General features: G+C 36.4%; 1 protein-coding gene across 6 annotated transcripts in view; it reads right to left on the bottom strand.

The window, feature by feature from the left end:
• Nucleotides 1-365: 365 nt before the first annotated feature.
• Nucleotides 366-12,134, bottom strand: part of ZNF280D (zinc finger protein 280D) — a 79,523-nt gene continuing 67,754 nt past the window's right edge. For 5 of the 6 annotated variants that reach the window (XM_075133057.1, XM_048866181.2, XM_048866184.2 and 2 more), the window contains 3 exons: nucleotides 11,420-11,465; nucleotides 8,229-8,284; nucleotides 366-2,214 (listed from right to left, as the gene is read on the bottom strand). In XM_075133057.1, coding sequence (XP_074989158.1) covers nucleotides 1,575-2,214; nucleotides 8,229-8,284; nucleotides 11,420-11,465 — 742 coding nt within the window. In that variant the 3' untranslated portion in view covers nucleotides 366-1,574. Of the gene's footprint in view, nucleotides 2,215-8,228; nucleotides 8,285-9,529; nucleotides 10,528-11,419; nucleotides 11,466-12,134 lie in introns of those variants that run through there. The other variant, XM_075133058.1, reaches the window with a different exon arrangement.

The raw sequence follows: 12,134 nt of genomic DNA, 5'->3' as shown, positions 1-12,134 counted from the left end.
GGCTGCTAAACCAATGTATTATTTAAACCCTTGCCATTCCCGGCTAATACCACATTGTCAGGCAATGGAATTTCCTCACAGGGACCAGTTTGGGTAGTGTTGACCCAGCAGAGTTCCTGTTCAAACTTCCAAGTAGCAGCATATCCTGTTCCAGTATATTGAAACAGGAATAATGTGTATGTATAGGCACTTGGTCATTAAATTTCAAAACAATTAAAATATTTCTCAACTCACTAATTTTGAGATGAAATCAAAGAAGAACAGATGATAGCTTTTGGAATCTGCAACTAAATGTTTAAAGAAACTGAAAGGCTTTGTACAAACAAATTAATTACCTGGAAAGTAAAATTATTCACAAAGACAAATATTGTTGCAAATATTTACTCAAAAAAGTAATATTTACAGCAGTGTTTTAATAGCTATTCAAAACATTTAACAGTCATTAAAAACAAAACTGAAAGAGTCAAATGCACATAGTAAAGGATTCAAATGGAGCATTTTAATGAAGTTTTGTTAATATTTCAAAGCAAGCTACTGTTAATCATATTATGCATTCCTATGCCTAGCTGCTAACTACATAGCAAACCCCTCCCCCCCAAAAAACAAAAAACCCACCCCAAAATCATTTCAGCAGCCATCTTCTTGTATATAAGTTAGACTACAAAAAGTCCTAAAATCATATTATACATCTCTGCTTTATATGCCCTTGAGTCTTTTTTGTAACAGTTAGCAAGCAGCAGCTACAAAATGGCAGAATACATGCCTGTCTGTTTCCAGTTCATTTTTTAAAAACAGTTTCTGCATTAAACCGTACTTTGGTTTCATTTGAAGACCATTCATATGGGTCTATCACTAATAAAAAATTAAAACAACTGTAATGGTCTAACAGCTACAGTACTTTGAGCAGTATTGCCCTACTTTATACAACTAGTACGTCAGGTAAATCTGCACAGCTTGCACACTGAGAAATCTCACACATATGTATATATATTGTAATTTCCACTTTCACTGAAAGTTTAAGGTAAGCTTACAACCTGGCAAGATTACACCTGTACAGAGGTGCATAGATTCATTTAGTTCTGTTTACATGCTTTGACAGACAGGAATGTGACATCAAATCCAAAGTAGGTTTCTATTTATCCAAACTGTCAGTAGGCGAATGCACCATTGTTGTGAGCATGCTCTATTTCAGCAGTCGATTTACTTAATCCTTGTGATTCTAAGATTTCCACATGGAGACTATCTTCACACACAATAATCTCAATCTTTTCCTCTTGAGTAACAAACCACTTTATTGTAGGCAAAATCGTGAAAATGAATTTTTTTCCATTTTCAAGTGCCAGACTAGTAAGACATATCCTCTTCCTATCTCTTGAAGATATATGCCAATGTGCTATTCTTTGTAATATTTTGTTACTAAACTGCTTTCTTCATATACAACATCTACCCTTTTATTTTTCTATCTTAATACTCTGAATCAGCATCAATAAGCATACCCATCACGAATGGTCCATGGTGTTCTTACCATAATTTATACAGCATACTACTTTATACTGAATAAAGTTAGTTTAATTTCAGCTTGCTTCATTCTCATCTGTCTGGTTTACAGTTGTCTCCATTCTGCTAGGACCGCTTCCTTTAGGAATGTCATCTGTTTGTTCAGAAACTAGTTCAGCTTTCTTTGATGAAGGTGCAACATTACCTTTTTGAAGGATCTCAGTAGCTTCATGCTCAAGTACCTCTGATGGAGTCAAAGGCTCCAAATGAATACTGCCTTGCTCGCTAATGTCAGAACTAACAGATTCAGGTTCATCTCTTTTTCTCAAAAACTGCTCAAAACTAACATCTTCACCCAATGTCAGTTTTAAGTCCTTAGTGTTCAAAGCTGCAAGCCTAGTTTCATCCAAGCTACCTTCTTTAGTCTGGTCATTCAAGATAGCATTTTCTGACCTTTGGCAAATTTTCAACTCAGTTTCATTACAAATGTGTTTTTTTTGTTTCTCCTCTATGACTTGATCATTATTATCTGAAACACAGCATACTGCTGTTTCACATGACGAGTTTCTTGAATAGTTGTCTTGGAGTACTAGACTGGAGTCATTTTCCATATTTGATGATGTACTTTCCTCACTCTTTTCAACTGATGAGCCATTGTTAGTTGGATTTCCATTGCATTCTTTTTTTGTTTCCTCTGAAGAGTCATTTGCTTGTTTGCTGGAAAAAAAATATCCACTTATTTCTCAGCCATCATAAAAAAATGTTTTAACATATGGGTCTACTCTGCAAAGTGACTAAAAATGTCACTGTAGAATTCCATACTTGGCATCTCTTACTGACCTTCATATCAAGTAGAAAGTGCCCCCACAACTGCTAGCCCTGCAAACCCAGGCTCGCATCTAACAGCTGAGTTCTTTCCTTCCTTCAAATCATCGCCAGTAATAAAGATCTTTCAGGCCAAATTAGGCCCTTAGCTATACCTGTGCAACACAACGTTTTTTCAAATTATACCCTCAGTGACACCTATCATCACATAATCTAAACTGGACTGATGCAGGTATAACTGATTGGAATTTAGTAAATAATTCTGTAGATGATGCAAAAGAAATAGAATCCAGTTCACTCCATTTTAGTCTGATTGGCTCTGCAGTGTTAATAGGAATACAAAGCAATAAAAACTTGTTTTTGTCATTAAAGTAGGTGCTTTGAATTCACACAGGGAGCAGACCTACTGACCAGAAAAGGTGGCATTTTTACATCACTTTTCACAGTAAAACTTCTTTTAATTCAAAATATAAGGTACTGAATTATCTAAGCCAAGTCAAGGAAAACCTTTCCATAGAAGTCTGTTTAGCTATTGATGCTAAAGGGACAATACTGGAACAAGAACAAATGGATATAAACTGGTCACAAACTAATTCAGGATGGGAATTAAAAGACGGTTTTTAACCATCAGACATTCTGGAACAGCTTCCAATAGGAAAGTGGGGGCAAGCAACTAAATTAGTTTTAAGAGAACAGGACAAATTTATTGATGCTATTGTACAATAGGGTTGCTTGTGATCGGGGGGTGGGGGGAGCAGGGCTGAACAGCTGCAGGGTTCACTTCTGGTTTACGCGTTATGATCCTAAAAGTTCATGCTTCAGGGTTTCAGCCAGCCACTAGCAGGGGCCATGAAGGTATTCCCTCTCAAAGTATTCTGGGAGGTTTTGCGGTTTTTTTCTTGTCTCCTTCCTCTGAAGTATCAGGAATGGCTGCTGATGGAAATGGAACATTGGGTGAGGTGGGCCTGGGCTTTAAGGTGGCACCAAGCATTATCTTTGTCTGGTGCTCGGATGGCTGATTCTTGCTCATATGCTCAGGGTCTAACTGATCGCCATACGTAGGGTTGGGATGGAATTTCCTGCCCAAGACAGATCAGCAATGATCTTGGGTTTTTTTCACTTTCCTCTGCAGAGTGAGCGTGTGGGTAACTTGCCAGACCTCTTGCCAGGATTATCTGGGTATATCTCATTTAATCATTTCCCTGCCATTGCAGGGGCCTCAACCATTGGTGCACCTTGACTGCCCCTATTCTCTGCTTGGAGCACATAATATTTTAGTCTCTTATGGGTCTTATTTAGTTTGGGCTCATTTCCATTGTTGGGTTTAATGTGTGAGTGCTAGATGGTGTTGGTGGCCTGTGGTATACAGGAGGATAGAATAGATGATCTAGTGGTCCCTTCTGTCCTTAAAACTCTAGGACTCCATAATAAAATCCAAGCCATAACATAGGAAAGTGTTATTTACAAAGTAGATATTGGCTGCACCTTGTATGATTGTATCTTTTTTTAAAATCACATGCACTGCTCTAAAATAGCCAGGGAAATCAATATTCCCCAAATAAAAACGGAATTGCATACTTAGAATTCAACACATACATACAAACCTCTCAAATACTCAGAGAAGATAAGATTTTTTTTTTTTTTATTTTTTTTAAGTCTAATCCCTAAATTTATCTGGTCATATTTTTGGTTCTGATAGTTGATGATTCAAGTAGGACACAGTTCTGAACATTGCTTCCCATTTGTTATAGGAACACCAACATACATCATATACTCGCAGAGAGGGAATTCTGGTCTCCATTCAGAGGTTTAGTTTGCTGAAAAAGTTTTATTTAATTCCTAGCACCCCAAAAGAAAACTAAAATCTGAAAAAAGCCCAGACTGCCAGAAACTTTGAATGTGATGGACAGATTAAAAAGGAAGATGAAGGAACTACCGTTAGACTATTTTCAAGCTTAATTTGTATTTAAAAGGCTACCATTCATTACTCCCAATTTAGCTTTTAAAAATCTAAAACTTAAATTGAAAACAATTCCTGAACTCTGATATATAGCCATGAGATGTGTGAGGGAGAATAAGAGGGATTTTTGGGGGGTGTGGGGTGAGAAGGGGATTCTGATTAAAAGCTGCAGAATTATTCTAGCCCAGGTATTACTTATTACAAAACTGAGAAGTTGCTCTGCTTCCAAGTTTTACTTTCACTTAAGAAGCTAAACCAAGAATATTTATTAAAAAAACAAAAGCAAAGTGAACTTTCTTGTGCAGGATATAAAACTGATAAGAATTCAGCAACCAAAAGATATTTATCCAGACACTAGAAGCAGCAGAGCCAATTGTTACATAAGCAACCCGACACTGCCATACCAATGTGTTTCACTCATACTCTGGAGGGATTCATTCAAGGGCTAAGAAGCCACCCATTAAAACCCTTCTTCTACTGAAATTGCCAATTAAGGTTAAATTTATATTTCATTTTATTAAAATGCACCGTAACATGTTTAAATCTCTACATAAAACATGTAACATACAATTTTTGCTTCTTGTTTAAGAGTCTTCAAGGAAAGGACCTTCTCCCAAAACAAATTCCTACCCCACCCCAACTCTTCAAGGAAAGATTTGAGAAAAGAGGTTTGCATGAGCTAGTGGATGCAACATGTTCCAGAGTTAAGGACTCTGCATTCACAATACCATATCATCTGTATCTTGATGCTTAAAATCTAGGGTTTCTTAGCATGATTGCTCCAGTTAACCGTGACCACACTGCTGGAACAAGGAAAGAAAGGCTGTCTCAGATAATCAAGACTTAAGTCATGTACAGGTTTACAGATTGAAGTCAATCCTATAATTGTATTCACAAGTTAAATGAAAGCTATGACAGTTCCTGGGGAAATGGTGTAATATATTTGCTATAGCTAATACTGCCTAACAAGCTAGCACCCTCATTCTGGACCAGCTATAGCTACAAAGTGATGAAAAAAGATGCTCCATACTGATCCACCTGGGAGTCCAAGAGCACACAGGAGTAGAAGAACATGTCCACAGTGAGAACCTCTTAAAATGTGAATATACCCTCAATAAATGGGCAAGAACCATCATCCCAAGCCCTTAAAAACTCACATATCCCTCAAGCATCAAATTCTCCACCTTTTCCAGACTGAACCCCTATGAATTTGCTTTCATCCAAGCTCAATTTTGGCCAGGCACTGGAAGGCAGACTATGCATCACTTAATACTGATGAAGAAATAGATACAGCTGTGTGCCATCAGCACACTGACAAATTTATATATATCTTACCACTACTTTATTTATACATGTTGAATTGAAAGGTGTAAGATTAAAAATAATTTTGCAAATTCACTCAAAAAGACGTCTTGCAGCAAAGGAATTTAGTTACCCAAAACAAATGGTGACCTCTCAGATAAAAAGGCATACAATGCCTCTAAACCAATACCATTTACCCTGATCAAGGACTGCAGATGAGTCAAGAAAACCCAGTGATTTGTGACAAATTAAGACATCAAGTCAAAAATACTATTTGGTATTGAGAAATAAATATGCAATTTGTTGGTAAGGCTGTGGCTGAAAAAGAGTAGCTTTCTGTCTGATATTTCAGGGAATGAAACACCAACACACTCCTGTGAAATATTCCTGTAAACTAACTATTTTGACAAATGGGCATGTAAAGAAACAGCTAACTGTAGATGTGAGGAAAAAAGAGGAAAAACTGCAATTTTCCAGAGAGAAGGAAGGTTTTGAGTAAATACAGTTAGCCAGCTGGCTACCGTACAATGAAAATAAGTATTCACTTCCTGGAGTTGTATGCTTGCATAACCATTCATGTCAAGATGAGAATACCAAGAACACACTATGGTAATGAGCAAGCTGACATGTGGCCCTAAAGTAGCCAGTCTTGACAGTAAAGGAATCCAAAATCAGGGGCTGACGTAAGTTAAAGAGACACTGAGAGTATAAGACTAACAGCTTAGAGAAATAGAGTTATAGAACTCTAGAAATTTGAAGTGTTGTTGCTGTTATTTTTTTAAATCTCTCTTGTAATTTTAAGGATTTGGCTCTAGCTAGGGGAGACTAGGGAACCAACTCTACATATACTTGCTTTTTGAAACATTTATGAGTTCATTTGATCTTCTCTTTGTTTTATTTAGGACATTTGGGGATTTTTGATTTTCTGGGAAGATTCCTATAGTCTGTCCCAAGGAAAGGTAAACAACCCTCTTGTTTGAGAGAAGAGATATAACAAGGGAATGGGTTTTATGGTCATGCTTGAGTTCTCACTCAAAAGCCCGACAATGGAGCCAGGAGCGATTGGCTGGATTGTGAAACATGGGAAAAGACTAGACCATTGATGAGTCTGAGAGAGCAAGGTGACTTGAGCAATGGTATCAAGGGCTGCTGATGAAACTAAAAAGGTCAATATGGAGTCCTGACCACTGCCAATTGCCAGGAGGATACTGTCAACAAACAAAACTAGTCAATGCTATGTTATATATTGGCCTAAAATCAAACAGATCAACAAAATTTGGAGGATTAAAAAATGATTGATACCAGAGGTGCCTTGTCCCAGTTTTCAATATTTTAAAAATCTACTACTATAGTGGTGGTTTTCATCATGTTGAGATCTGTGCACTAGGAACTAGACTGAAACAATCAACTCCTTTCCTCTAGGCCACTGAACTATTTTCAGACTTGAATAGCTGTGTCATTACAAAGCAGAAATTTGCAACAAATACAAATAGGGAGGCAGGGAGAAGCTACTAAATATGATACACAATTGTCTACTGTACCAAGATTAGAATGATTTACTACTGTCCTGGGCTGGATTTGAACCAGTGATCTAGCAAAGGAGAGACTTTGTAGTCATTGCTAAACCTGAGCCATTCAGTTCCCATTATTAAGCAAGCATTTTAAGTGAAAGTAAAATGTCAGAGTATCAGACATACCTCAGAAGTGGTCTCTGGTATGACCAGAGGAGGGAAAAGCAAGAGAGAACATTTTATGGGTGGAAATGTAACTGTCAGGCTTTTGTATTAAGCTTACAGTACATACAGTCTTTAAAAAACAAGACATTACATATGTGTATCAATGTAGAATAATATAATTAAGGTAGAAATTTGTGGCATACAACTTTTAAGGACTACTTCAGAACCATGGTTTTGTAAATTAATAACTGTAATAGGCCACTTCAGGATGATAATTTTGGTGTAATAATTCACATTTTATACAAATTGAACTTTTCCAACAACCTTTTGCCCAAAACAAAATGTACATTATTTCACAACTCATGCCAAATTTTACTGATTCACGGATTTCTATGCAACCAGTCTGAATTAATGTTAGCAATATGTGTGTATTGCTGTATGTTACAATTAATTACCCACCAAGTTCACATATATTGCTTTACAAAAAATCTCCAAATTTTGAAGAGTATCTTTTCACAAGTGTGAAAATATGTTTTTCAGAAGCCATACCGATGTTTTTAAAAACATTTACTTAATTACAGTGCATGTTCCCCAATTTTACCCCTCTATTTTTCTCCTGAAAATACCTTTACTATTCATATTCATTAACATAATAAATAATCCTTCTTTTCAGTATTTTGTACGTCTTTTGGTGCAATTATTTTTTGAATGTTGACTGTATGTTTACAAATATTAAGACTTTAAAACTTGTAACAAATACAAAAATTTTGGAGCCCAATAGCCCAAGTTCCATGTCTTGTTGAGTAAATACACACCTGCTATTTAAAAATTACTTTCTACCATGAAAAAATTAACAGTATACAAATACTAGTCAAAATATTTTCTCCCAATTACCTGAGAAACAACACAGCACATGTGTTATTTTACCTACTTGAATTTCAAGAGATGCAGCTGTTCCTTATATTTACCTTTCAAAAGCTGATGTTTCTGTTTTTCCTTCAGGCAAACTAGGTCTTGAATTTTTCTGTAATAATTAATGATATTTTTTTATTTTACAGCCATGACCAACTGATTATACTGCAATGCAGCAGAAAGAATTTTACACTGCTATTTCCCCAGATCCGCAAGTTAGTAGGGATCCAGTAGATAGCTTAGTACAGACACTTGCAACCAGTCTTCCAAGTTAAGAAAAAGTAGATCACATTTTAGCACACGTTTCTGTGACCCTTATTCATATAAGTAGACCCACTCACACCTCACTTGAGTAGGGTCTGCAGAACTGAGTCCCCACAGTTGTTCATTTGGAGGAAGAATATCAGGACTGAACTACAGATTTGTTGACATCAGTGGAAACAAAAGTGAAGTTAATGCAATTTAAAGTATTACACAGGACTTCCTGGACAGTATCTATTGGAGATGTATTAAATAAGGAAGACTGACATACAAATTTGTCTCAGAAAAAACTGTAAGGCTCTGGTTGTAAGTGCTTAGTGTGGTAACTTTATAGGAGAACAAATTGTCCACGATCATATCTTAATAGGATAAGGGATTTTTCAGCACTGGAAGGCACAATAAAAATGAGAGGTTTCAGAGGAACAGCCGTGTTAGTCTGTATTCGCAAAAAGAAAAGGAGTACTTGTGGCACCTTAGAGACTAACCAATTTCTCTAAGGTGCCACAAGTACTCCTTTTCTTTTTGCGAATAAAAATGAGCTAATTCTTTCATGTATAAAATAACTAATTGTAAAAAAGTAAAAAAAGAGTGCTCCAATGATGGTATTTCAAAATGGCCAAAGTAGTTTAATAAAAGTATCTGCGATAATGCAGACCCGTAAGCCCATGCAAAGCCCCATTGAGGTCAATGAAGGGTCAGGGCCTAAAATGATAAAATTAGGCAATTTAATTCATAATGGTCACTGTTCAAAATTATAAATGGATTTTGAATTTAAAATGAAAAATTGTTAATGTGTAATGTTCAGAAAAGTATCCTAAATTTCTATTATTTGTATTGAGATTTTTTTTAGTCAAATCGTTTTTTCTTTTTTGTTTTTGTATTGTATACTACTTGTATCTATATTTTGCAGTGTAACATACAGTACATATGACATATGGGGATCTGTTTACTCTGCTACAGTGAGACCAAATTCTACAGCAAACATCTTCAAATTCCATGGCAATGTTAATCTGTTCTAAATAGCCTTCATTCTGATCCCTTCACTCATATAAAAAAACAAAACAAAACCACACAATGATGGCTCATACTCACTGACCTAAAATTATTTCCAACAAAGATTATCTTCAACTATGGATTTTTCACTATGTCCTGTAGGTGACTTGGCTCCACTCTCCATGCCTCGGATCCCATGATGATGTACAGCTGGCCTGCTACAGAACCTCCTTCCCCACCCATGCCTACCTAGAAAGGGGTGAGCTTATAGATAACTTCCGCAACTCATCTCTCTATAATGTTCTCAAGGCAACCTAACTGGCCAGCCTATGCTTTTGGTTCCCCCAGATACAGGCTGTAAATTAGACTCCAGCTCTGGTCTCTGACCCAGTTATCTAATATTATCAAACAGAGCAGAAAGCATGCACTATCACCCAGTTAACTCCTCCTGACAGGGAAAAACTAGAGAGCAAAATACAGCTGCAGTCAGATCCAGGCAGAGCAGTATATGGAACAAAATGTCGAGCACCTGGCTGCAGCAAAATTTAAAACATTTCATGCCACTGGGGAAAAATAACCAATTCCACAGCTATAGAATCAGAATCCAAGAGGCCCTGACGAAGCTGAAGGGGCAGGTCATATTTCTGAGGGCTGCTTCAGGCTCCCTGCAAACCTCAAAGAAATGGTCTGCACTTTGTTCATTTTTTCAGTGTAATGCATCTTCTGCAATCTTCACCTGGAAGTTGAAGCTAGACAATCAGACTGGAAATAAGGTGCAAATTTTTAACAGTGAAGGTAACCACTGGAACAATTAACCAAGGGTCATGGTGGATTCTCCATCACTGGCACTTTTAAAATCTAGAACGGATGTTTTTCTAAAAATATATGCTCTATGAATTAATTTGGGGAAGTTCTATGGCCTGTACTATACAGGAGGTCAGACTAGATGATCACAGAGGTCCATTCTGGCCTTGGAATCTATGAAAAAAATCGTAAGAGCTAGAAATTTAATTTTTTTTTTTTAATGAAAGCAGAGGTTCTAGAGCACATTTCTGCAGGGCAATTGGGTGAATTCCACAGCAAATTCCACGCTGCTGAATCCTGGAATACATGAGGCCCCATTATACACATGTAAAATACATTCTTAATATTCTGTATCAACAATATTTAATGAAAACATACAAAGAAAAAACTGGAGAACCTTAAGAGAGGCACATTTCTGTCCCCAAACCCAGTATATCCACTACGGTTCTGCAGGAAACAAGTGTTAATTACAAACCGGGTCTGTGCCAGATCCTAGGCCTTTCCCTCCACCCACTGGCAGAGTGGGGTTTCCGTAACTGCAGATTCTCTTTTCTGAAGAGTCTCAACAAGATAGACAGGAGAACAATGTCCATTATTCCACCAAGTATGCCCATTACTCTGCAAATCCCAACCCACAGGAGAAAGTTCTGCAGGGCGTTAAGGGAGTGAGAGTGGGTGGTATGAGAATCTATATGTGATAGACTCCAACTACCCCCTTCCACACAGAGCAGGGGAGATATGTGAGCAGATCTGAGAAAAGCAGTCTAGATTAGCAAAGGAATGATTGAAGTTTATTTGTTGTTGTTGTTTTTAAACAACATTTTTTGTTTTAACTATGACAAAGAGTGCAATTTTTTTTTTTAAAAAGTCACTTTCTCACTTCCATTAAGTCTATGCAGTATACATAGGGCAACTAACAATGGCTTAATTAGATTGGCATTTCAGTCCAATCAGTATTTGAATGCCAACTGGAAGTTTCTAGATATAGCAAATTTAAAGGACATTGAGTAGAGGGACATTTTAGTTATGTCATTTGAAAACAGATGACAATGCAGGACAAGGCTTGATTCTTCAAAACAAATGCATCTCCTGGACATACTAGTCTTATTATACAGCAGTACGTACATATGTATTTAAGTAGTATCTTCCCAGTTGGTTAACCATTATAGACATTATAATAAAATATTACCTCAGACTTTGAAATCTCCACCAGAGAGAGAGAAGTTGCCTTTAACCTAGTGAATAATGAATTAAGATTCAGAGTTTTCATACTGTACTATTAATATTAAAAATAAAGATGAAAATAGGACAAATATACTTACAGTAAGAAAAATACCATAGCAACTTGAAATTTATTTTTATTGTTCAAATGGATCTGAGCTGGCTTAAAATCTATTTCATATTTTAACATCTCAAAACATTTATTGTATACACGTAGTAAGTTGTACACAAATTTGTTTCGTGTGACCCTTTCCCATTTATTTCATTGATGGAAAAAAGGAAAGTAATAATCTCACAAAACTTCAAGAAATACTGTTCTGCTAATAGTTGCTGTAAGTCTATTTGATGATAGATGATGCATCTTTCCCACAAATCAGTCAACCTCTCAAACTATGACCGAATCACTGTTTTAACCAAATAAATTCCTAAGATTTATATATAAAAGTAGCTATATTTTACAAAGTTAGAACATGTTTCTCTTATACAGCTACACAATGAAATTAAACAGAAACATTCCTACAACAAAACTGTTGCGTATGTCTTTCTTAAATTGTATAATTTATTGCATCCAATAGCTAAGAATAAAGGGTTTTTTTGGAATGTTGTAAAATGTTGAAATTGACCTTCAACTATCACTTAGAGGATAGTCTTCCCCAAAAATATCTTCACAAGTACAATCCATA

This window comes from Caretta caretta, chromosome 10 (assembly GCF_965140235.1).
Source record: "Caretta caretta isolate rCarCar2 chromosome 10, rCarCar1.hap1, whole genome shotgun sequence".
Taxonomy (NCBI): domain Eukaryota; kingdom Metazoa; phylum Chordata; order Testudines; family Cheloniidae; genus Caretta; species Caretta caretta.
This window is presented reverse-complemented; position numbering and strand designations above follow the sequence as displayed.